The sequence below is a fragment of the Trachemys scripta genome, chromosome 7, assembly GCF_013100865.1.
Source record: "Trachemys scripta elegans isolate TJP31775 chromosome 7, CAS_Tse_1.0, whole genome shotgun sequence".
NCBI classification, from domain to species: Eukaryota; Metazoa; Chordata; order Testudines; family Emydidae; genus Trachemys; species Trachemys scripta.
The window spans coordinates 73,062,810-73,089,389 of NC_048304.1; the positions used below are offsets into that span (position 1 = coordinate 73,062,810).

Below are 26,580 nucleotides of genomic sequence, written 5' to 3' on the forward strand. Positions count from 1 at the left end.
CTCCGTGATAATCGTATCCTTAATAATCACCATCACAAAGAATGTCAATGAACTTTTGAAGGATGTCAGAAATATCTTCTATTACCGTACTAACGTATGCCAGGAGCTTCTGTCTGTTTCTCAGGCAACAGTCCTCTCCCACTGAAGTTGATGGAAGTTTTGACACTAGTGTCATTAGGAGCAGGACTGAGCCTGATGCCTCTGATGACTTTACACTGAAAGGTCTTTGCTTAATTTAATCTTGCTAAAATCAAATTTAATTGCTGCCAATCACTGTTTGAATGAACTACAAAGGCTTTTTCATAAATTTCTGTTCTTTGCCTGTAGTTTCTTAATCTCTCTCTTTATACTGTTATCTGGTTATAACATAGACTTCAGTCAAAACCATACCTTATTTATGAAAGCAAGATGACCAGTGAAGGCTCCAGACATGGTCAGGGGAGACCAGTGCTGTACAGAAATATTTAGTTAGATAAGCTCACCTAACTGATTGCTTTAAAAAAAAAAAAAAAGCAATCTACATTCTTAACTTTAAATTTACATTTATGTAAATATTTAAAAAAAAAAACTTAGTAATACAGCTAGAGACTTAATTTAACATTGCAGCTATTTGAAACATGTATGCAATGCGTCCCAATTAACATTGCTATTCTTGTTTAATTTCCTGACTCTTTAAATTCTCAAACTTGATGTAAAATGGATAAATTGGGAAAATGGAGGGTGTTGATGTTTCAGATAGATGGATATTACTTGAGCATCTCTTCTCTATTGTACTACAGCTGATAGTTTCAGCATGAACTTCTCCATACCCTTTCAACTCATTTAAATCTAGCAGCATTCAGTGTTGTCCTGTGTCTTTCAGTGAAAAGTGAGTGTAGTGTTACAAAGGAAAGTAATGGGGAAACGAGCTTGATAATTCAGAAACAAATACATGTAAAACATGTTTTAATAGTTTGACACTGAATTCCAGTGGCAGTAAGCTGTCCAGGGCAGTACCATGCCTGTGACAGTGTTACACTGCTGGGAGATAAAATACTGGCCATTTCATGTGCCTGTCATCACACTTCTGAAGGCAGCTGCCACCAGTGTGGAACAGTGCTGTGCTTCCCTGAGTGTGCACTAAGCATTTGCCTTCACTCTTTAATGCTAATCTGGAACCACACATGAAATATTAAATTTCTTAAGCTTCTGTAGTGTACATGGTTCCAGGGGCAACTGAATATGTAAAATTTCCTTTAATCTTCTAAATATACTGCAATTTTCTTTTAACCAAATATTTCCCGGCACTATCCACTGTTACTATAACATAAGTGTCGAGCCATTTCAAATGCGTCTATTTGGTAAAATAGTTTTTGTCCAAACCAGCCACCCTTCTTTCAGTCTTCACCATACTGCCTAAAGTCTGGGCATTGGTTCAGTGTTGACCTCAGAAGGAAGAGTGCCTTCTGCTGGGTCCACCAGCTTCAGCTCTTGGAACACTCTGGTTTCCTGGAAGGTCTCTCATCCAATTACTTTCAGCCTGACTATGTTTATTGTCTCGTAAGCTACAAGTGAGCACATTAAGTCAGTAATTGGATCAGAGATACCCAGTGTACTGCAGTAGTTGGTGCTGGTGATTCAGTAGGTAGTGGTTTTTGAATCAGTAATGAATAAATACCAGAGGGAGTTGAGGGCACTGGACTGCCATCATTCAGAACTGATGTAAAACCTATCCAAAGGTTCCGACAACTTGATGATTATAAAGATATCATGGCCGTTCTCGCAAGAATATGGTGTTAACTCCAGTGTCGTGCCCAGAGTCTGACTTGGGGAATTACATTTCCTACCTACCATAAATCCTTCCTGTAACTTTAGATGGATATGATAGTGTATTCTGGGGCTCAACGTTTACCAGATCCTTATTAGTCAGAGGTAGATGTGAAAGGTTCAGAGAGCAATCTTAGCTGCTGATCAGGGGGAGAGTTTGTAGGGTTTCTACAAGTTGGTTATACCTGGAGCCAGCTTAAAATTTTATTTTTTTGTATCCGATTCTGAGGTGATAGGGTCTGAGAAAACTGAAACTTCATTCGTTTGCTGAAAGGGAGACTTTTCTTAAGCTTAGGCTACATCTACACAACAGCCAGGATCAACGCTCTGAGATCGATCCACCGGCGGTCAATTTAGCGGGTCTAGTAAAGACCTGCCAAATTGACAGCAGATCGCTCTCCAGTTGACCCCTGTATTCTATCCCCAAAGAGAAGAGTAAGGTAAGTCGATGGGAGAGTTTCTCCCGTTGGCCCCCCGCGGTACAGACCTCATGGTAACTCAACCTAAGCTACGTCGACTCCAGCTATGTTATTCACGTAGCTCGAGTTGGATAGCAAAGGTCAACTTACTGCAGTAGTGTAGACATAGCCTTAGAAAGTAATCCTGGTGTTCTACCCAGTTTTTCTTGTTAGTAACAATGGCTGCATCATTCAAGCCTGTTGGAGGTATTATATGGTGCATAATGGCTGTTGTATCTAGCTACATAATCACAGCCCTCCCAATGCATACCACACTAATTTCCAAAGATTGTTGTATTAACTATCATGAAGAAATGTCACTCGTACTTACAAGATTTTTTTTCAATTTTGAGAGCCTTGGTATGTTCTGTGTGGCTGGTTTGCAGCTACTGTATATTGACAGTCATGATTTTCACTGGAAAGAGCACAAATTACCCAGTGCAACTAATATTGCTATAACTAAGCTAGCAAGTCACTCACAGCTGTAGTATACTAGTGTTTTGAAACTGAGAAGTTGGATTACTTGGAGAGATACGAGCCAGATGGATGGGAATTGGAAGAAAGCTATTTTCCATTTTGTTTAGGACTTAACAGGGGCAAATACTTGAACAGTAACTCCTCACTTAAAGTCGTCCCAGTTAACATTGTTTTGTTGCTGATCTATTAGGGAACATGCTTGTTTAAAGTTAGTGCAATGCTCCCTTCTAACGTTGTTTAGCAGCCACCTGCTTTGTCCACTGCTTGCAGGAAGAGCAGCCTGGTGGAGCTAGCTGGTGGGTGGTTGGAACCAGGGTGTACCGGCAGCCCCCCATCAGCTCCCCTAAGTTCCCTGTGCAGCAGCTTCCCAGCAGGCTAGCAGTTGCAACTGTCCCTCCCCCCACTGCCATGTGCTGCTCCTGCTCTCTGCTTTGGAGCTGAGACTCCTACTTGCTGTGTGTGTGGAGGGAGGACTAATGTCAGGGTGTTCCCCTGCTCCTGCACCCCGCTTACCCCATCTTCCATAGAGCAGGGGGGACACACAACAGAGGGAGCTTCCAGGGAGCTGCAGTCTGGTCTCAGCTTGCTGATCTAATTAACATGGCAGTGTACTTCTGACACCACTCTTCATACTTAAAGGGGAAATGCGCCCCACACACACACGGTGTGTGTCTCTGTCTGCCCTCCCTCCTTTCCTGCTGCCTTGTAGAGTGAGAGTTAACCCTTGAGGGCTCAGCCAATTGCTAGTTCATCATTTAGCAGTAAGGCATTCCCTGGAAAATATCCCACCCTCTGACTCCTCCACCTCAAACAAGCTTCACAATCATCATCACTGTGTATCAGTATTAAATTGTTTAAAATTTATACTGTGTGTGTGTGTGTATACATACACACACACACACACATCATCTTTTGTCTGGTGAAAAAAAATTTCCCTGGAACTGAACCCCCTCATTGACATTAATTCTTATGGGGAAATTGGATTCGCTGAACATAGTTTTGCTTAAAGTCGCATTTTTCAGTAACATAACTACAATGGTAAGTGAAGAGTTACTGTACTCAGTATTGAGTGGCTAATTTTTCATTTGTAGCATTCAAGGTAGAAATGACACAGCAAGAGAAAAATTTATTGGCTTCCTTGTCTAATTTCCTCATCTCATCCCCACTTCTTAAGTCATTAGGGGAGTCTAAGGCTATGTCAACACTACAGTCCTTACAGCTGTACCACTGCAGCTGTGTCACTATAAGGTCTTCTGAGTAGCCGTTCTATGCCAGCGGGAGAGCTAATTAAAACATTCCTAATGAGCGACAGTAACTACACCAAGAGCTTCTCCTGTGACATGGCACTGAAGCTTATTTCTGTCAGGGAGGTGGGGGTTTTTTTTGCACATCCCTGACTGATAAAATTTTTGCCGTCAAAAGTGCTAGTATAGACAAAACCTAATATACCTTATGTGACTAGAAGAGGATTATTATGGCATCATTTGGAAGCATTCTAGTACAGTGTCTTTCAAACCGGGGGTTGTGACCCAGTACTGGGTCGCAGCACGTAAGGCACTAGGTCACCTTGCTCTGGTCAGCGCCGCCGACCGGGGCGTTAAAAGTACCGTTGACGATGCTGCCCAGCTAAGGCAGGCTAGTGCCTACCTTTTCCAACACCGTGCTGTGCCCCAGAAGCAGGTCCAGCTTCTAAGCAGGGAGGGCCATGGGGCTCCACGCACTGCCCGTATTCCAAGCACCAGCTCCACACTCTTGTTAGCCGGAAACCAGCTAATGGGAGCTGAGGGGAGGCAGTATCTGCGGGCGAGAGTTGTGCGGAGCTGCTTGCGCGCCTCTGCCTAGGAGTTGGACCTGCTGCTGGCTGTTTCTGGGGTGCAGCATGCTCCATGGTGCCAGGACAGACTGGAAGCCTGCCTCTGCACCTCGGCTGCACTGCTGACCGGGAGCCACCGGAGGCAAGTCTGTGCCCCAGCCCTGAGCCCCCCCAAACCTGGAACCCCTTTCTGTGCCCCAACCCCCTCATCCCCAGCCCCACCCTAGAGCCTGCACAACCATCCCAGAGTCCTGTCCCTCTCCCGCACCCTGTCCTAGCCCTGAGGACCCCCAAACCTCTAATCCCTTTCTGCACCCCAAACTCCTCATCCCTAGCCCAGAGCCCTGAACCCCAACTCCCAGCCCAGAGCCCTCTCCCACAACCTAAACCCCTCATTCCTGGCCCCACCCCGCAGCCCACACCCCCACACCCCAACCCTGAGGCCCCCCAACCCGTAATCCCTTTCTGCACCCCAAGCCCCTCATTCCCAGCCCAGAGCCCTGACCCCCTCCCAAACCCCAGCTCCTAGCCCAGAGCCCCTTCCCACACCCCAAACTCCTCATCCCCAGCTCCGTTGGGTCACGGGCATCAACAATTCTCTTCAACTGGGTCCACAGAAAAAAAAGTTTGAAAACCACTGCTCTAGTAGATGGTCATTTTCCATTTGACTGTCATTTTGCGTTTCCCAGAAGTGGAAAGCAGCATCTTTAAGTAAAGAAACAATGTTTTGAACTGAACAGCAGCACCAGAGGTCAAACCTAAGAACCTGTTTTAAACAGTTTCCAGACATGAGGACTGGCATCAGGGATGCATCATTTAAACTTGAGGCGGGCTTGTAGGAAGTCATATACATGTCTCTCTAGAAAAAAAAAAAAAAAAAAAAAGTTTTTAAGAATACATGATCTCCTCTGATGAGGGACAGGGCTCTAGGATGGTTGTGCAGGCTCTAGGGTGGGGCTGGGGATGAGGGAAATGGTCCTCATACTATAGTTATTACTATACTAAATATATAGAATTAAATGTGTATTCCATTGTGCTTAGTACCATGCAATCCTCATCTTGATTGGGGCCCATAGGCACCTGATTAATAAATAAGGTATTTAAGTTTTATTAAACATTGCTTTTTTTTTTTTTAAATCTTCAGAATTTTAAATATGGTGACAAGGCAAGGAGCTCTATGGGCCAACACTCTGGGATCCTTGGGTAAGTCAAACTGTTATCTTAAACTAAACAATGTACGAAGGGTTTGAAGCAAATTAAAACACCTTTGGTTTCTTGGCATAGTAAATGAGTTGATGTAGCCTATGGCTAAATTTTTCAGTCAGAGCTGGTGATTTTGGGTCTCAACTTTAAGACATCTAAAAGGCCCAGTTTTTCAGAAAGTGGTGCTCTGCCCTGCCTGAAAACTATGCCCCTTTCGGGTGTCTGAAGTTGGGCACCCAAATTCTCTAGTCCTCTGATCAGAAAGATGTTTGTAGAATTAACTTGAACTTATTCTCTCAGCCTTTCATGTGTATTATGACAACTGCTTAGTCATTAGTCACCATTTTGTCTGTCTCTGAAAAATAAAGCAAAGTGAGAGAAATTTGAAAGTCCAAAATGGATTTTGAAGACCAAATAGCTAACAATGTAAAAATAACCAACTATAGGGGGTTGTTTTAATATATCAGAAGTAAGAAGACTGAACAAAAATCAGTGGGCCTGCTGGATCAACAGAAGTAATTAAGGACAATAGACATCCTAAAAAGATTTCTTTGTATCTGTCTCTCTAGCATTGTAGATAGCAAATGAAATTCAGTGTTGCTAAATGCAAAGTAGTAATGCACATTGGAGGGACATATATAGATTAGTTAATTTAGAACCCTGTATGGTGCAAAACTATCTCCGCCCAAGAAAGGGATTTAGGTGGTGTTGTAGGAAGCTCAGTGAAGACCTCCGCTTCAGCGCAGCTGTAGTTAAAAAAAGCTAACAAGATGTTAGGATGCATAAGGAATGGGATGGTGAGTAATAAAATAATGCTTTTATATAAATCAATGGTGCACCCTCATCTGGAATACTGTGTACAGTATTGGCCATCCAGTTTCTTAGGATATGTCTGCACTGCAGCTTGGAGCGATCCTCCTAACTCCGGGTAAATAGACTCAAGCTAGCAGGGCTCAGGCTGCAACTCAGGTTCTCAAGCGCACACAACCCCCTAAACTTGAAAGCCTGAGCTGTAATGTCCACATTGCTATTTTTAGCCTGCTATCACAAGGCTGTCTTACCCAGCTAAGAGGCTTACTCCCAGCTGCAGTGTAGACATACCCTGAAAGGACATTGCATAACTAAAAGGACTCCAGAGGAGAACAACAAGAATGATCAAGGGCCTGAAGAGAGATTGAAAAGATTGGGGTTGTTTACCTTAGAAATAAGACTAAAGTTGGGACGTGATAAAAGTTGATAAAATGAGTGGTCTAGAAAAGGTAGATCAGGAACTTCTGTTCTCCCTGTTTCACACAAGACAAGGGGGTATTCAATTAAATTGAAAGGTAGGAAATTCAAAAAAACTGATCAAAGGGATTACTTTTCACAGAATGTGTAATTAAACTATGGAATTTGATGCCAGGAAGTTGATGCCAAGAATTTAAGATTCTAAAAGGATTGGATAATTTTACAGATATCCAGAGTTATAATTTACACCAATTTTTGGAAGATATATTGAACCTTAGGCTTAAATCCTGAAGCACATCTGTAACCATTAGAAATCTGGATGACACAATGTGGGGAGCAGATTATCCCACATCTGGTACTGGCCACTGTCAGACAGGATACTGGACTAGATGAACCTTGGGTCTTTTCCATTATGGCAGTTCTCTTTTAGGTTTACCTATTACCTGATTATAAAACGAAAACAATATAGATAAAAACACGTCTGAAAAAGGTGCTTCATGTTGCAGTTCAAGGTTCTAGTGTGATAAGTGATATATTAACAGATTCTTCACAGCTGTGTTTGTTTTCTTGAGTAATCTTCCTTCAGTGTTTGTTATATTGGCATGCATTCTAGTTTGCACATTTCATATAGAACATGACCTTCCTACTTAGCATATTATAGTCCTTAAGGGTGTCAAGCAGGACATGAGTTGGTTCTGGCTTCTCCTGTGCTAGGTGCTGTAGAAGCTCCATGCTTTTTCTCCGTTTGGAGTGCTTTGTGTGTGTGTCAAAAATAAGGAGCAACCCTCTCCTCTTCCACCTTGCTGTTTGTGTTAATTTTCAAGAGTCTCTGCTAAACAGAGATGGTTTGGTAATGTTATAGTTGTCCATTCATGGAGTGATCCATTCTGAAGGATTCTGTTGAACAAGATTTTTTTCCCTCTAATACTGCACATTTAAGGCCAGATTAATATCCTTGCTCATATTCAGTAGCATTTTAAGTGCGGTGGGTTTTGGAGGAGTAAAGTACAATCATGTGAGCAAAGGTATCATAATCTGGCTTTTAGAGCAGCAAGAATAACCAACAGTATTGTATCTATATTGTTTTGAGTGATATGAAGTTCTTTACTCGTCTTCGCCCTATATGAAGATTCTAGATACTGTTACGTTATACCAGGGATTAGTTTTTGCTGGCTTGGGCTCGTGCACCTATACTATGAGTTCATAGATTCCCTTTTGCCACGGAGACAGTCCCTCAGACTGATGCTTTCCTGCATCATTAACATCCTGTTAACTAAGGCTTGGTCTACACTACCCCCCTAATTCGAACTAAGGTACGCAACTTCAGCTACGTGAATAACGTAGCTGAAGTTCGAAGTACCTTAGTTCGAATTAGTTCGAACTTACCTTGGTCCACACGCGGCAGGCAGGCTCCCCCGTCGACTCCGCGGTACTCCTCTCGGCGAGCTGGAGTACCGCAGTCGACGGCGAGCACTTCCGGGTTCGACTTATCACGTCCAGACTAGACGCGATAAGTCGAACCCAGAAGTTCGATTTCCAGCCGTCGAACTACCGGGTAAGTGTAGCCAAGGCCTGAGTGTGTAAGGTGGTGCAACACTTCAGCTTTAGGGACAAAATTATTATATGCAGACAGAAACAGCTTATAGTGCAGTTGAAAATTCTGAGAATCCTAATTTAGAATGAGGATAGACATAGATATCCTCCTTATAGAATAGAAGTGAGGTAATGTTAAAGACTGCAACTTCCCTTTACTCCTGCTATTGATGCCTTTTCAAAGACTCCACCAGAAATGGAAAAATATGAATGTAAGCTCAGGAGGGATAGCTTTGACGGCTGCATTGAGACCAGAATCCAAGGCCTGGTTAATCTTATCTCTTCTAGAACATGGATGGCAAGGTAATTTGGTGCAAATATTTTGATATTTTACCAATAACTTCAATTCCTCTTCCAGCATTGCTTTACAGCGCATTTGGAGTCATCGTAGAGAAAACACGAGGTGCCGAAGATGACCTGAACACAGTAGCTGCTGGGACCATGACAGGAATGTTATACAAATGCACAGGTAGACTGAGAAGATAATATAAATATTTTTGCCAAAGATATGTAAAGCATGAATGTAAACTTGGGTTTTTAAAGTGCAGTTCTGCTCTGAAGAGTGACTATATAAAAAGGGCATATTTGTACTCAGCAAAGTTGTTTCCACAGATACAACTCTGAGCACACACAGGACTTTAGTGTCAACCAACACAGCAAAGAATGTGAGCGGTTTTATTCCTTCATATATATTAGATTTGTTAAAAGCCTCTAAAGACAATGTGGTACACAGGTGGAACTCAAGGCGTAGTTTGGCTTGCAGAATCTATCAGTTCTGATATGTGAGAATGAAAGAAGCCATATGGAGTTTGTAGGACTGGAAAATTGCCTGTGTAACCTCGGTAAATTTAACCTGGAAATTATTTAAACAAATATGAATCTCCACAGTGCTGTTTTTAAAGTCACTTTTCAGAGTAGACTTACACTTAAGAATTAGAGGATTTAGGATTTGAAAAGTATGGGAATGTTTATGGTGGAAGAATACATTCTGTGATATAGTAGATTCACAACCACTTAATTACATGTATTGTTATAATAATAACCCTAAAATATCTGGTGCCTTTTAAGGTAAAATGAGGCCAAAGACTGAGTGTATCCTCAGCCACCTGAGAAGTAAAGATTGTTTAAGGGAACAAAGTGTGTGTGGGAGGCGGGGGGTCTGACCTATAAAATTCTGTTAGATAGATATACAGTACAAACTATTGTAGGCCTTGTTTTGGATTCCATCTTCACAAAAAAAGATGACTCCTTAAATCAGCTGTTTCATGCTCCAGCATAAGTACTAGCAGTACCCTCACCCCCCCTCGATATGCCCTTTCAACTTGACAGTTAACCACTGATGATTACTCCCTGGGGACAGCTTTCCAACCAGTTATGCACCCACCTTATAATAGCTCCATCTAGGCTATATTTCCCTAGTTTGTTTATGAGAAGATCACGCAAGACTGTATCAAAGATCAAGATATACCGCATCTCTTCCGCCCCCCCAATCCACAAGGCTTGTTACATCTGTGTTGACATTACCATTACAGTACAACCCTAAGTACATATTGTTTATAATAGTAACCGAACCATTTCAAAGAAAAATGAAATTCTACAAAAATGAAAACCTAAGACTTAAGTAGCCTTTTTCCTTAAGGCAACAGGGAATTTGGTATTGTAATTAGAAGGGTTATAAAATCACATTAGTAAACAATTAGTATATTGTAGGAGGTAAATTTTGGGAATATAATTACATCACCCTTTGTAGAGACCTTATACTGTTTCTTGTGTAACTTGTTTCCTAAGCCAGTAGGACTTTGAGTCAAACACCACTGTGAATTGCACACTGACAGTGAGCATTGGAAGATGATGGGATATTTCCTGCAGGAAGCACCACTAAGCGGGCAGGCTGGCATACTTTACACTAGCAGAAGTTTCACATTGGTTTTCAAGTGTAAAGCCATAAGAATGACCATAGTGAGTGAGACCAATGGTTCATCTAGCCCAGTCTCCTGTCTTCTGATAGTGACCAATGCCAGATGCTTCAAAGGGAATGAACAGCACAATTATCAAGTGATCCATCCTGTCATCCAGTCCCAGCATTTGGCAGTCAGACGTTTAGGGATACCCAAAGCATGGGGCTGTACCTCTGGCTCCTGGCTAATAGCCATTGATGGACCTATCCTCCATGAATTTATCTAATTTTTTTTTACTCCAGTTATATTTTTGTCCTTCACAACATCCCTAGGCAACAACTTTCATAGGTTGACTGGGCACTGTGTGAAGAAGTACTTCCTTTGGTTTGTTTTAAACCTGTTCTACCTATTTATTTCATCAGGTGATCCCTGATTCCTATGTTGTGTGAAGGGGTAAACAACACTTCCTTATTTTTTTCTCCACACGATTCATGATTTTATAAACCTTTATCCATAGCCCCTCTCAGTCATCTCATGGAGAGTACATTGCTTTAATCCAATCTTGGGGTGGCACAGGCATAGATAACTTGTAAGGTCCCTTTCCCTTACCAAGACAGGATTGTTCCTGCAGTATATCTTCAGTGTACTGATTTTCTTTAAAAAGAAAATACATACACCCACCCACCCAGTGTATATACTCTTTCATTAGCCCGTTCGTTTATAAGCTGACCCCCCAAGATGGTTTGGTAAAAATATCCATAACTGTATGACCCTTTCATAAGACGACCCTATATTTCAGGGGCTGGCAAACTTTGGCTCCTGGCCCGTTAGGGTAAGCCGCTAGCGGACCTGGACATTTTGTTTACCTGGAGTGTCCGCAGTTTGCTGTTCCCAGCCAATGGGAGCTGCAGGAAGTGGTGTGCCACAGGGAGCTGAGGGGCTCCATGCCTGCAGACACTCCAGGTAAACAAAACGACAGTGTATTAGATATTCAATTAAATGATTCCATAGAGTTTTAAATCATCAAATTTTGGTGTAGACCCATTTATAAGCCAACCCCCGCTCTTTGATGCATCACTTTTTTACCAAAATTATTCGGCTTATGAATGAGTATATACATTATATATTACTAAAAGACAAATAGGAAGAAAAAATGTTGTATTCCTTTAACTTCTAATGTCCAAAGCTACTGAGCTAATGGCAGTGTAGATAATGGTTTGCCTCTGTTCACAGCACTGTATGTACCAATATATCACTTCAGGCAATTTTTCTATGCTTTGTTACATATGAAATGCCACATGCAAAAACCCCTAAGAACAATTGGGATATTAAACTCCGCTGGAGCTAGTTAAGTACAGTATTAACTGCTACACTATAGGTGTGATTGAAACTTTCCAAGGTTTATGATAAGTTTTGATTCCTTAAGTGAGAACATCACAGATGATATTCACACCTGTTGAAGGGAATGATTTCCATCTTCACTTTCTAGCCTCTACATAGCTCTGACTCTTTCCCCTTCTCTCTCTCTCTCCCCCCCCCCCCCCCCCAGCAGGTGCATGGATGAAGCACTGTGACTCAGTATCAGTGGTAGCCTTGCAGGATTGAAAATTTCTGTGTCTGCATTATGAAGTTTGCTTATTGACTGAATTTTTAAAACTGCATTGACTTAGCTTTTGATGAGGGGAAAACTGGTCAGAAATAGCATGGGAAGGCCATTGTTGGCATGTAGTGCATTATGCTGCTACTTAGAAAACTGATTCCGCAAGCTAATCTCACATTTTGCCCCTTGTGAATGTTTTAAATGCACGTACAAAGATGTCACAAGATTAGAATAGGGAACTATGTTGCAACAAAATCCTTTGCAGAATTTAGCTATTCCACACGGTCTAGATTAGCAAATGTTTAGAAATGACTAAGCAACAAAATGAATTGAACTTTGGCCAAAGAGTGCATGCTTCCACTCTGGAAAAAGTTATCTAAGCTTTTCTGTTTATGCTGTGGCATGAAGCTTAAGTGCTGTGATTAGAGATTTTTTACAACTGGAGCTAGTTCTGTGCAGTATTAACTGCTACACTACTCTTGCAGCTTGTTGGGACACATTTTGAGATCACACTTTACATGGAATGTTCTAAGTAGACAGTTAGTGATACACAAAAGGAAATCCTCTCCTGTTCCTTTTACCAGTATTATAAGGAGCAGGAGAATTGTTGGGAAAACGCTCTAGGTCATCAGGGAGCATATGCTGCTCAGTTATAGACTGACTCCTCCTCTCCCCCTCCCCCCCTTGTTGCCTGCCAAAAGTGGTCTTGTAAACTGATTTATAATCTCAGAAAAAGACAGGTCAACACTTCCTTCTTCCTGTTTTTCCCCCCCCCCCCCCCCCCTCGGGTTGCACGATGTCCTCATAGTTTGCAGAGAAGTGGTTTAAATGAGTTCAAATTCAAAGTCTCACTTCCGTATAAACATTCCAAAGCAGAAAAGCCCGTAAACATAGGTGGTGGGTCTCTTTCTGCGCCCCTCCATTTAAAAATCTACCTATTGGGTGTTTTGCCACTTATAAATAGGCAGAAATAAGAACTGATCTGTTGTGGTCAGAATTACTGCTGTGGATGTTCTGATGCATACTGTGACAGGTTAGATCACAATACCCCCCCCCCCCCCCTTGGGAGCTGCCAACTGATGTGCCAAGACTAATTCTGCCCCTGCTTTCCTGCCCCGTCAGCTTAGGACTTCAGTGCCCTGCCTGGTTTGAGCCAGACTCGCTAGCCTGCTGCAAACCCAGACCCAGGTCTACAAAAAGAACAGGAGTACTTGTGGCACCTTAGAGACTAACAAATTTATTTGAGCATAAGCTTTCGTGGGTTACACTCCACTTCATTGTATGCATAGAATGGAACATATAGTAAGGAGATGTATATACACGTATAGAGAACATGAAAAAGTGGGAGTTGTCATACCAACTCTAAGAGGCTAATTAATTAAGAGAAAAAACTTTTGTAGTGATAATCAAGATAGCCCATTAGACAGTTTGACAAGAGGTATGAAAATACTTAACATGGAGAAATAGATTCAACATGTGTAATGGCTCAGCCATTCCCAGTCTCTATTCAAACCTAACTTGATGGTGTCTCATTTGCATATTAATTCCAGTTCAGCAGTTTCTCGTTGGAGTCTGTTTTTGAAACTTTTCTGTTGCAAAATTGCCACCTTTTAGTCTATTACTGAGTGGCCAGAGAGGTTGAAGTGTTCTCCTACTGGTTTTTGAATGTTATGATTCCTGATGTCAGATTTGTGTCCATTTATTCTTTTGCGTAGAGACTGTCTGGTTTAGCCAATGTACATGGCAGAGGGGCATTGCTGGCACATATCACATTGGTAGATGTGCAGGTGAACTAGCCCCTGATGGTGTGGCTGATGTGATTAGGTCCTATGATGATGTCACTTGAATAGATATGTGGACAGAGTTGGCAACGGGCTTTGTTGCAAGGATAGGTTCCTGGGTTAGTGTTTTTGTTCTGTGGTATGTGGTTGCATATCCCTAACAGCTGTAGGCTTACCTGAAAGCAGCTAACAGAAGTGTTCTTGTCTTTAACACTCAGATGCCCAACACCTAGTGGGGTCTAAACCCAAATAAATCTGTTTTACCCTGTGTAAACTTTATACAGGGTAAACTCAAATTGTTCGCCCTCTATAACATGGCGAGAGAGAGATGCACAGCTGTTTGCCTCCCCAGGTATTAATACATACTCAATTAATTAATAAGTAATCACTTTTTATTAAATACAGAAAGTAGGATTTAAGTGGTTTCAAGTAGTAACAGACAAAAAGTGAATTACCAAGCAAAATAAAATAAGCATGCAAGTCTATGTCTAATACAGTAATACAATGGAGTACAGATAAGATCTCACCCTCAAAGATGTTTCAGTACGTTTCTTTCACAGACTGGATGCCTTCCTAGTCTGGGCACAATCCTTTCCCCTGGTACAGCCCTTGTTCCAGCTCAGGTAGTAGCTAGGGGATTTCTCATGATGGCTGCCCCCCTTTGTTCTGTTCCACCCACTTATATATCTTTTGCATAAGGTGGGAATCCTTTGTCCCTCTGGGTTCCCACCCCTCCTCACTGGAAAAGCACCACGTTAAAGATGGATTCCAGTTCAGGTGATATGATCACATGTCACTGTAAGACCCCAGGCCTCCTTCCTCCCAGCCTGACTCACAGGAAGGCTTGCCTGCAAACAGAGCTATCCACAGTCAATTGTCCTAGTTGATGGGAGCCATCAAGATTCCAAACCACCATTAATTGCCCACACTTTGCATAATTACAATAGGCCCTCTGAGTTATATTTCATATTTCTAGTTGTAGATACAAGAGTGATACATTTATAGAAATAAGATGAACACACTCAGTAGATTGTAAGGTATCATTACAAAGCTTATAAAGACACCTTTTGCATGAAGCATATTCCGGTTACGTTATATTCACTCATTAGCAAATTTTTATAAAATCATATAGACTGCAATATCACACATACATGTTCAGACTCAAGCTTATATTGACCCTATCTCTGTGTGGGCTCATTCATTCAGCAACATTTCTTTTGATTCAAAAACAAGGGTCACAGAAAACTTCAGTCAAGCTTAAAATAAGTTTGGCAGTTTTCAATTTACCTGTTTAGCTATAAAAGCAAAGCTCTTTGCACAGTGAATTGAGTCAGCAGGAAACTTAACCTTTAACATAAAACATGAGCTGAGTTTGTAAATGACTTTCCTTTCACCTCCTTATGTCTTAGTGTATTTAGCTTTTTCTTTTGGGGAGGCAGCAAGGAGACCACTAACATTTGGGAAAGGGACTCTTTCCATGTATGCGTACAACACCTAGTACAATGGGGCTGTGATCCTGATTAGAGTCTCGGGATCCTAAATCTGTTGCAACAAATTAATATATATTTATTGCAATCAGGAGGTCCATAATGTTAATAGCTAAAATGGACCAGTCATCATTTTAGAAATACAGGACACAACCCTGAAAGTCAACAAATCTTAAATTCATTAAACAGGACTAATCACTTTATTGCTACCAATACAAAGTCTGACCAGGCTAGATCTAGAGAGTAATTTGGTGTGGTTGTAATGGGCAGAAGTTCAGGCGAACTGGTCTAGCTGTAAAAGAAGCCACACAGACAAACCACAAGACAGTGAGCCGTGCAAACTGCGGCCCGATTTGTTAGTTTCCTTGATCCAAGTCTTTTTTTTAATTTATCTGCTAGGAAGTAGAGGTTCTCTTGTTTAATCCATTATGTTTCTTCAGGGAGAAACCCTTGAGGTATTTTGCAAACTGCTGCAGATACAGGCTCTGTGATATCTTGCTTATCTTCAGAACATACATAAAATTTATTGTAGAAGATTTTGCTTCCTAGCTGTAAATTGAAATCCATTCAGATACTTTAGAAATATAATGAACAACCAGTGTGGTCTGTCTCCTTTATAGTGTCAGCATCTTGGATGCCACCTTGAGATGAGTTCTAAATGAATAAACTCAACTGAATTAGGTTATGGACAGATTCACTCTTAATCATGCTTTGATCCAACAGATGTTCCACATCTGGTACAAGAAGGGAAGGGTATTTTTCACAAGGGAGGAGGTTCAAATACAACCCATTCAGGGGTTAAACAGTTGCCTCTGATTTATGCCTGATCTTAGTTCTCTCAAGTAGCAACAGCAGTGTAAAATAGAGCACCTTCTCAGTTTCACTGCTGCTTGCTGGGTTCTGAATATCACCAGTGGAAACACAGGAGCTAACAGACTCAGGAAGATAGCACCGCATTGGTTAATCTATAGACGGTGATGCTAACAACCATGCAGGGGCTGTAAAGTGTTGGGTTTTTTTGGGGGGGGAGGGTTAAATGAAAATTTAGTTTCTTTAGAAAATGAAGTCTGTCTCCCTTCCACCACTGCCACCAAACAAGGAGTTTCCTAGTTTCGAGTGCTGTAGCTGTGCTGTTGTAGTGTAGATACTTCCTATACTGACATAAGGGGTTTTCCCGTTGATGTAGGTAATCCAGCTACAGTGAGGAGGGAGGTCAACCTAGCTGCATTACATTGTATAGGGTGTGAAATGGTTCAGAGCCCTGAGAGATGTAACTAGGTCAACCTAAGGCTGTGTCTACACTAGCACTTTTGTCAGTAAAACTTGTCAATCAGGGGAGTGGGAAAACCCCTCCCTGACCAATGTAAGTTTCACTGACAAAAGCGCTGGTGCAGACTTCGTTGTGCCAAGTCCACACAGAGCGGCTACATGGGAGACCTTACAGCAGCACAGCTGCAGTGGTATGGCTGTGCTGCTGTAAGGTTGGTCATGTGGACATAGCCTGTGTTTTAAGTATAGACCATGCCTTAGCGTCTGGCTACAGCAGTCTGAAATCGGAGCTGCTTCTCTAGAACAGTTCATTTCTTCAGCTCTGCTTTCCCTCAGTAATTTCTGTACTGACGGGCCTTTGCTACCCTGGAAACTTTTAAAAACTCCGAGGGGCAGTAGTGACCTTTTAGAAAATTTTCCTAGCATAGACCTACATTTAACTACACAAATGTGGGGGGTTTTTTGTTTTTGTTTTTGTTTTTAAATGAAAAGCAGTGGGCCAGATTCAGAGATGCCAGTTAACTACGGCTTCATTTTAAGTCTGTGGGGGGTGAAGGTGCTTATCACCTCTGGAAATCAGGCCCTTTAAAGCTATTTCTTGTACAGGCTGCAAAAGAAAAAAAGATTATTTCTCATTCTAAGTTCTTGGGAGGCAGATACTGGAAGCCATGAAATATTTAGATTTAACTATCTGCCTTGTTCTACTTGACATATTTTGTATGTCTAGATTTCTGGCTTAGTGTTTTTAATGTCTACCTTTTAAGGTAATAGGCAGCAGTTATCAATGTTGGCATTTTCTTCTCTTCAGCTCCTGACCCCTAGTTTTCTTTTTTTTTTTTTTTTTTTTTTTTTTTAAACTTTCAGGAAATGAGGAATTAATGTTGCCTGAAACCCCTATATCTATTTGTCGGTGAAAACAATAGGCTAAAAATGTGCCTGTCCAGCTCTTTCAGCTTGAGCACATAATTTCCCCTGCTCTGTCAGCTCCACTTTTTGTGAAGAGGCAGTGAATTGGTATGAGAGTTGTGCTCTGAGTGCTGCAAGTATGCTGTACAATAAAATGTAAGATGAACTGGGACAGAATGAGTATGCACGCTCACTGGTATGGTAAGCAGACAGGATTCTTTGATAAACTGTATCAAGCTAAAAGTATACATCAGACAACAGCTCATCTAACTTAAGGCATGGGAAATGTATCCTTAGAAACTTTGGCAATTTCCTTAAATAACTTTTGTTACTTGGCTATCCTTTAAAGATACGGTTTAATAGGATTCTAGCAAATTAAGCCCCTTTTTTGACTCTTTCAGCCTCACCTTGCACATGTCAACATGAGATAATTACATAACTATGTATGTCTGATGGGGTGTGCCACAGCAACTTGCTATCAAGAGTAGCAGAAAGTGATTGTAGGGGAGGAGTGGGAATTCAGCCTATCACTTAGTTTGCACCCTGGGGATGGGGGTGGGTGATTTCTAAGCAAGGTCATCAGGTCAGAACACTTCGCATTTCCTGCCCAGTAACTTAGTTTTGTTTGGTGAAACTGCAGTTTGCTGGCTAGAGCAGAGCAGGAAGGGTTTAACGTCTTACTCAAATACAAGTCTACCCATTTGGTGGAGTGGGAGAATACTCCTTTAGCATTGCGCTTCTGTGTGTGTGAATGCTTTGGATAGCAGAGGCAAATTGCACCAAACAAGTAAGCGTGAAATTGCAGAATTCAATAGTGATATCTGGAGGCTTAAGTATGCCCAGTTCCTGTGCTTTCCAGTTAACAGGAAGGCTCATTGTACAAACCATATGCATCACTTTCCATTACATGAAACAAGCTGTTCTTCTGAAACATACTCTAAATCTTTCAGCAAAGTACAAGGGGCACGAAGCTGCCCACAAATACCCACTCTGCACTGAAGCATGTGGTGGTTAGAGGATTGTAAAAGCTTGTATGAGGCTTCGTTACTCAACTGCCTGACCTGCCTACATGAAAACTTTGGCTGTGCCTCAGATGCTCTAAGCAGTACATTGCCATGAGAATTGGAGTCCAAACCTGCATAAAAAAATAGCTAGACATGGCAAGTGACTCATGGCAACAACCAAATAAAATGTCTGACTTTAAATAAATAGCTTCCTACTGTCAGAAATCAGCTCAGACCCTCTTGTAACCTCCCTCAATTGGGAGAATGGGATTTTTAGAAAGAGGAGTTACTACAGAAGCTAAACCACAGTGTATTTGTTCTGTGAATAGGTGAAACTTTGCAATGTCCTTTCATCTGCCTTTACACCTAACTGGTTAACGCCTTCCCTAGTTTATTCTCCATGGCAAATCCTTTCCCACAGCATAAGCTAAGGTTTCATTTGGGTTTTTCCCTAGGATGGGGGAGGTGGGGGGATATTGTTCTTTCCCCAAGATGATTATTTTTGCATAAATGTCCTGTCAGCTCTTTACCTCCTCTTGTGTTATGTACCCAAGACAAATTTTTAACAATAGGTAAATAAGGATAACTTTTAATACTGATGAGCATTCGGCACCTCCCAAAGACTTCACTGAGAGCTGCTGGGGGCTCAGTACTTATTTAGGAGCCTAACTAGAATTGAGTTCTTGACCCACTTACAAACAAGAGATCTTGTAGCTAGGTAAGCACAGCTAGTCTGGCTGCAAAGTTATAGAAGGTAGGACTGGAAATAAGGTTGGGTCACCGGTTATCCCCTCTGCTGTTTCCTTGTTTTATTACACGCCTAGGCCAATGCAAATAGATTTAAGACATAGCAGCTTCAGAGGGATTCTGCTTAATCTTAAGGCTCAAATAATGCCTCAATCTAGGTGAAACTAACAATTTGTCCCACTAAAAGTAACCTACAAAACCTTGAGCAGTTTAGGGGGAGACAGCTAATGACCTAGGAGGAACTAAGTATCAGAGGGGTGGTCATGTTAGTCTGTACCATAAAAACAATAAGGAGTCAGGTGGCACCTTAAAGACTAACATTTGGGCATAAGCTTACGTGGGGAAAAAAAACCCACTTCTTCAGATGCATGGAGTGAAAACTCCATGCATCTGAAGAAGTGGGGTTTTTTTACCCACAAAAGCTTAGTTTTATTTGTGCATGTTAGTCTTTAAGATGTCACCGGACTCCTTGTTGTTCTAAGAGGAACTGATTAATTGGTACAGATTACTGTGATACACATTCCTTTTTCTGTTTAAGGCTGAAGAATGTGTGAAATTCCCCTTGTACTTCTAATTCCCATCTAGCAGGCAGTTCATATCTAGCTCTAAAACTGAAAGTGATCTGTTTCTAAATGTCAGACCTGGTCTCTCACCTGGTAAACACGGAAGGTTCCAATACTTAGTTTTCCCAACAGTTTAAGGTCATGGTCCCTAATACCATTGCATGTACAGTGTATTCCTGGAATTGTCCCAGGAAGCTTTAAGGTACTAGATATTGGAAACTGCAGAAGTCTCCATTTTACTGTTAGAATTCAGCTTTTGCCTGTCTGACTGTGATTAACAGAGCAGGATGTTAAATAGGGCATAGAACTGAAATGCTAACTGTCAAATGACTGAAAAGTTCATCTGATTGTATTATGACCATTGAGTAGCTAAACCCATGTTTTATCATTAGTAGTAGAAATTTTTTACAATAAACTTGGCATAGGAGAGTCAATGGTTATTATATTTCTGTGTTACTATGTGGTGGCTAGATAAATTGTTTTTTCATTGCTTTTTCTTTGATCTCAACTGCCTGATACTAGTGAAAGTAGGGTGACCAGATGTCCTGATTTCTTTTTATAGGGACAGTCCCGATTTTTGGGTCTTTTTCTTATATAGACTCCTATTACCCTCCCACCCCCCATCCCGATTTTTCACACTTGGTGTCTGGTCACCCTAAGTGAGAGTGAAGTAAGTCAATTCAGTGATCCCCTCAAATGCTTGATGACTGATCCTATTTCCCCCATTTATTCCAAATTACCAAAATTAGCTAAACTTTAAAAACCTAGATGCAGTCTTGTTTAACTCTTAATTTCTAATTAAAGGACTAGGGCCAGATATAAAGAAGTTCTGTTGCAGAAGTTCACATCTGTTTTTGCTGTTGTTTGCTTGTTCCCTCACCTATCATTTATCTCCTAGAACTGGAAGGGACCTTGAAAGGCCATTGAGTCCAGTCCCCTTTTTGCCCCAGATCCCTAAATGGCCCCCTCAAGGATTGAGCTCACAACAACCCTGGGTTTAGCAGGCCAATGCTCAAACCACTGAGCTATCCCTCCCCCACATCCCCCTTAGTTACCTTATTTGACAGACAGGATTAGGATTTCAGGTGAGCTAGAATAAACATGAGATTAATTCTAAAGCAGCAAAGGTCTCATCTGCATATCAACGTCCAGTCATAAGGACAAGAGAAATATACAGAAGATATGACCTATGGAGAGTTTGTTTGCTTCAAAAGCTCTTTACCATCCGTTTAAAATAAGTAGCGCTAATAACAGTTGTATAGACAGTTATACTAACAGAATTAAAGTTATAATGGGTCTTTCTGATTCTATCATACAGTCTAGTAAAACTACAAGTACTCTCTTTGGGAGAGCTTTGCTTTCATGAATAAGCTTAAAGACTTTAAAGGGGGAAAAGATGCAGTCACATAGAGCATGTTGGATTTGAGATCCTCTTAGATTAAATGATGCCTAGCCAATTGCTCTAACTAAATACTTTCCCTGGGTATTATTTAATGCTTTTTATTCTTCTTTTCCAGGTGGAGTGCGTGGAATAACACGAGGAGGCCTTGCAGGCTTGATGCTTACTGGCCTCTATGCTCTCTATAACAACTGGGAGCATATGAAGGGCTCAGTACAACGACAATCCCTCTGAGCAGGGTCATGAGGACTGACTATAGGACATTTATGTAGTTCACCAATCAAATTGATTGCAAAATCTGTCTGGTGATGTCCCTTCATATTTTATCTACAAATTAGTGTGAAACTGAATGGAAGCTATTGTACTGTGAGGAAGTTCATTGACACCATTTACCAGGACTGGCATATCTCTTCTAGCCAGCAGACTACTGGAGGCAGCAGTACCTGTTGGGTCTGCAAATGATTAAAATGTAGCCATTAACTTCTCCTCAAAAGGCACAGATTGTCTCCCTAGCATCTCACTTTCTACTAGCCCTGGACATAAGCTCCAAGATCTGGTCCCCTAACTTGGCTAACCTAGACAGTGCTATGCCACCAGGTTCATTCGGTTATTTGTGTACTATGATTGTGCTACTTTCTAGCCAATAAAGTTTGAATCCCTAGAGCTAACTGCTGCAGTTCTAACATAAATAAAAATGGTTTTGTAAGCCAATGTTAATTCAGCTGGAGCAAGGTGGAGTTTGTCATTAGCAGTTAGCACAAGCCTTACCTTGTGCTAATGGTAAAAGCACAGTGAAAATTGTTAATAGGTATATCAAGCAGTAAATAGAAGCATGGTACGAATGTGCTTTTTCTAAGCTGTCTTCTTTTACCCTTATAAGGCAAAGAAACACCCAGAATCCAGTGGTTTGTTTGATTATAAAATAGTTTTGTTCAGGAACATGTCTGTGGTAAAAATTGAGGGCCGTGGTAATTTTTCAAGAAATGCTGAATGACAATGCCAACCCCTGGTTTTGTTTGATGGGGCAATGTGATTAGGTCACAGAAGGACAATGCATAGGAATCAGTGGAATAGAAAAGCCACAGGTCAATTTGCTCCTGCTGCTAGATAAATGGTATGGTGATAGTTTTAAGGGGGGGGGGGGGGAATTGACTGGGTGTTGTATTTATTCCTATTACAAATAGAGGGACTCATTTCTTCATGCAGGCTGTGGTGGGGATGGACAGCAATCTGTGGTGTTGCAGAATATTTTCTCACTATTAAAACAGATGAGTGCTCCAGAATTAAGATGATGAGGAAACTGGTTTGGTCAGTAATTTGAAACCAAGCAACAGAACATAACTATTTAGAAAGCAGTTTCTGTTAAACCATCTATTTCAATCTGGTAAAAATGTCTCTATGGAGTCAAGCAGGATAATGTTTATGCTTTTTGAAGAATTCTAAGCCTTTGTTATCAGTAAAAAACTGTTTCTCTGAGAACAGTCTTCACTACACCCACACTGAGAAGCATGGGCCTGATTCTCTTCTCAGTTACACTAAAGTAAATCTGTGAGGTAACACTAGTGTGGAAAGGGGAATCATCCCTCGTATGAGCAGAACTTACAACTGGAATAGTGGATTCCTTACATTACTATACATTTACTGGTTACAAAAACTGTTACAGGAACAGCTGCAGTCTACACTTATCATCAGATGCTTATAGGTGAGTATATGTGTCAGTAAGCCACACTACAGAAGTGCATATTAATCCAGGACATTTACAAATCCCAATATGGGACTAGGATTCTATTCCAACACACTTCCTTCTCTCCAAAATAAACCCTCTGCTTTCTCTTAACCCCATCCTCTGGCTGTTGAGATAATCTGTCTACAGAAAGCCTCTTTACCACAGTAGTGCTCTTGCATAGTGCCAGGAAGTTACAACACAGAGAGTTGGCTCTTAATGAAAAAGTATGGGAGTGGAAAGTATGGGAGGAGATTCACTGTAGGCAGCAGTCTTCTAGTTCTTCCTCTGGTGATTCTCCTACCTACCTTTACTGATAACTTTGCTGTAGCTACTACCTGGTTCACATCCATCTGAGACCTAGTCAATTTCCTCAGGATTAAAACAAACCCCCCTATGCTATGGCAGTAAACCAGGATGAAAAAGGTACGGTAAAAGGTGACTTGAAGATACTGTGTTGTGTAGTAGCTTTTACCCCCCTCCCCTTTTTTTTTTATTATAAAGTAGAGCTTGTGAATTAGTAAGCACCCCTTTGTACTGTTTGAAAACAAGAGAATCTCAAAAGCTTCCTCCTCACTTATGCAACCCCTGTGAAAGAGGTAGCTTTAAAAAAAATACTCCCAGTTGAAACGAGAGTTCTGCATCCCAATTCATACCTCAATCCAATGAGAGCAACAAAAGCAGGAAGCAGCCTCTCCTAGCTTGACTTTACCTTATCTTCTTTCTACAAAAGGTGATGAAAGGATGTGGATTTTCACAGGAGTTTCTTCCCTCGAAAAGGGAGCCTTGCTTTGCCCCATAGCAAAGGTCTTTAGGACTAGCTTTTATCTAGATAGCTAACAAGCCTTATAATTGACACCAATTAACCTAAATTATCAGTCATTAGAGCACAGTACCAAGCAGGTGCTTAATACCAATGTACAACTGGCTCTAGCTGAGAGCCACAGAGCTCTGCTACTGGAGCTACTTAAAACTAGATTTTGTGTTTTTCCTTCTTGATCAGTACAGAGTAGAGTGAAAAGGAAGAGTAGCTGCTGCTTCTCCCTAATTGCTCCTTTGTGATGGTGTATAAAGGAAATTTGAAATTTTGGGAATGTTTTGCTTGAAAAATAAATATCAGGAATGTAAAGTTTCACCTTTTGCTGGAGATTTTTTCAGGACTGAAATGTAAGCTCACAGATCTTAACTACAACAGAACAGGTTGTGAGGCTTTAACAAACAGCTGGACTCCTCCAGCAGCAGAGGGGCATGCAAGTTTGATAGCTGAAAAAAAAAGTTTTGAAAGCAAGTGAAAATAGTTCCCCTCAATTAGATTTCAGCTGCTTGATTTGTGATACCCTACTCTCTATCCAGTTAACTGGAATCCTCTCTCCCCCCCCCCCCCCCCCCAAAAAAAAAAATTAAGACAAGGCCTCTTGTCTCCTTCGCAGGTCACCTGTAATTCATTAGATGCAAAATTAGTTACTAGCCTATATGATGTTCAAATTCACTAATGCCTTAAGGCCATAATTAAAGGCTAGATTGACTGTAAATAATTTGGAGATATACCTGTCTCAGAGCTGGAAGGGACCTTGAAAAGTCATCCAGTTGTCCCCTGCCTTCACAGCAGGACCAAGGACCATCCCTGACAGATTTTTGCCCAACATCCCTAAATGGCCCCCTTAAGGATTGAACTCACAATGCTGGGTTTAGCAGGCCTATTCTCAAACCACTGATCTATCCCTCTAGTAAATCTAGCCTACAGAAAGTCTCAAACTACCTTGAAGTGGTGTCCCCACTAAAGCAAAGTAGGCTTGGGAGTTTAATTAATTTAATTAATCAAACATACTGGAAAGGTAAAGGCTTCGTATAAAATACAGGCCCTGAGACTTGACAAGGAGAGTAGTGGAGAGCAAGTGGTTTTATAGCAGCTCAAGCTGAATAATTCAAGGCAATGGTTTTAAACTGCTCACATGATTAAAGGTGGGAGATGGCTGGTAAGTGGAACAGCAGGTGGGGAAAAACAAAAGCTTGGTTAGAGTGAAAGGGCCTAGAATCAGATGGCAGGCTCAGGGGTTTAAAAGCAGATGAGACCTGCTCTGTAGAAGGTGGTCATGGCAGTCCTTGTTTATCTTCTCTTTGTCAAAGCTGTTTTGTCCTTTTGAAAGAAGCTAATCATGCTGTCTACTTTTACTCTCCCTCATAACTGAGAATGTGCAGAGCTGCCATCCCATGAGCAACCAGCTCTCCATACTCTAATCAGTTTAAGAACATTTACTTCAGCAGATTACATTTGGAATTTCCAGCCCCATAGTTCCTGGTGGAGGCAGAGTGCTTTTCTGAATCATAGGGGTATGTACATGAAAGCAGTGAAGGTGCTAACACTCCTAGCCTCTGGGCACTTGTAACTGTCAGCCCAGCTTCTCCCTGCACTAAAATGTGAGGAGGTGCAGAATGATACCTCTTTTCAAAGGCCAGGTCCTTGCAAAAGATTGGACTGTGCTTCACAGCTTCTCTAGTCAAAGAGAAGGGAATTCTCACTTCAGTGTATTCTGCAGGGAAGTTTAAAAGATTTGTACAGTGACTTTACAGAAGTGGGGTTTAGTACACCAATACACATGCAATTTCTAGACAGCTTAATAAGCAAAATGCAGAAAACTCCCCAGTGGCTTGCATTTTTACTCATCCCCAAGGAAGGTTTAACCTATAAACACAAGAGGCATCCCTCAGCTAGATCTTTTAAACTAATGGATTTCGAAGGTCTTGTCTATACTGCGGATTTGCCAATATCAGACAAGCAGGGCTGACTATACCAGTGAAAGTTGCAGCTTATAGCATTTACCCTGTCTACACTAGGGCTTTTCACGTCAGAATTCTAGTCATTGGAGTAAATGCAATGTAGACAAAGCCTCAGTAACCTTGTCTACAGCAGTGTTCTGAGTTCCATGAACCTGAGCTGCATCTTATATGAAAGATGGCTTACTTGCCGCGTGCTGATTAGAGTAGGTGGCCAGTAGATAGCCATCTTTATAAACCACTGATAAAGTAGCAGGGAGGTGAGCACCCTCTGAAATGCATTTGTAAATGGGGGAGAGCGGGGAGGTAAAAAAAAAAAAAAGGATGAGCAGGCATTAAAGAAGCTTCTACCTAAAGCTGGCCTTAAGCTTTGCCCTGCCCAAGTGCCAGAATTTGGGAAGTGATGAGAAATAGCCAGGCCATGAATTGCTTTCTCTGTTTTCACTGTCAGACGGGGGAAAAGGTCTGGTAGTGAGGTGTTGCCCTCTCCCCCATGCCAAGCATGCTGTTCAAGAGGCAGCCAGGAGCAGCCAACAAGTTATAATGCCTGCATGAAATAAAAGATCTTGAAGTGGCCAGTTGCTCTGCTTATGGCCATCCTTCGCTCCATCTTCCCCTCTGCAAGGGCCCTAGAACAGTCCCCCCCGGCCTTACAGCACAGAAAGGACCTTCCAGTAGTACTCTTGAGGAGGCATTTATTGCTGTTGCTGTGCCTCTTCTAAGTAGCTTCTGTATTAAAGAGCACCCACGTAGCCTACTGGATAGTCCCATATCAGTCAAAGGGTAATATGCAAATCTGAAATGTTTGTGTTTAGAGCCTCAAATGATGAGGGTGGAGCCTGTAAGGGAAC

General features: G+C 41.6%; 2 protein-coding genes and 1 non-coding gene across 5 annotated transcripts in view; 2 read left to right on the top strand and 1 right to left on the bottom strand.

Annotated features, from left to right (window-relative positions):
• Positions 1 to 21,953, top strand: part of TIMM23B (translocase of inner mitochondrial membrane 23 homolog B) — a 33,607-nt gene extending 11,654 nt beyond the window's left edge. The window contains exons 5-7 of the mRNA XM_034777235.1: positions 5,699 to 5,757; positions 8,936 to 9,046; positions 21,350 to 21,953. Coding sequence (XP_034633126.1) covers positions 5,699 to 5,757; positions 8,936 to 9,046; positions 21,350 to 21,465 — 286 coding nt within the window. The 3' untranslated portion in view covers positions 21,466 to 21,953. The remainder of the gene's footprint in view (positions 1 to 5,698; positions 5,758 to 8,935; positions 9,047 to 21,349) is intronic.
• On the top strand, positions 966 to 1,166 carry LOC117881127. The gene has a single exon (XR_004646701.1). It is a non-coding gene; the product is annotated as a small nucleolar RNA SNORA74 (small nucleolar RNA).
• Positions 14,918 to 26,580, bottom strand: part of NCOA4 (nuclear receptor coactivator 4) — a 44,039-nt gene continuing 32,376 nt past the window's right edge. For all 3 annotated transcript variants that reach the window (XM_034777230.1, XM_034777233.1, XM_034777232.1), the window contains one exon: positions 14,918 to 15,997. In XM_034777230.1, the coding sequence (XP_034633121.1) occupies positions 15,920 to 15,997 (78 nt within the window). In that variant the 3' untranslated portion in view covers positions 14,918 to 15,919. The remainder of the gene's footprint in view (positions 15,998 to 26,580) is intronic.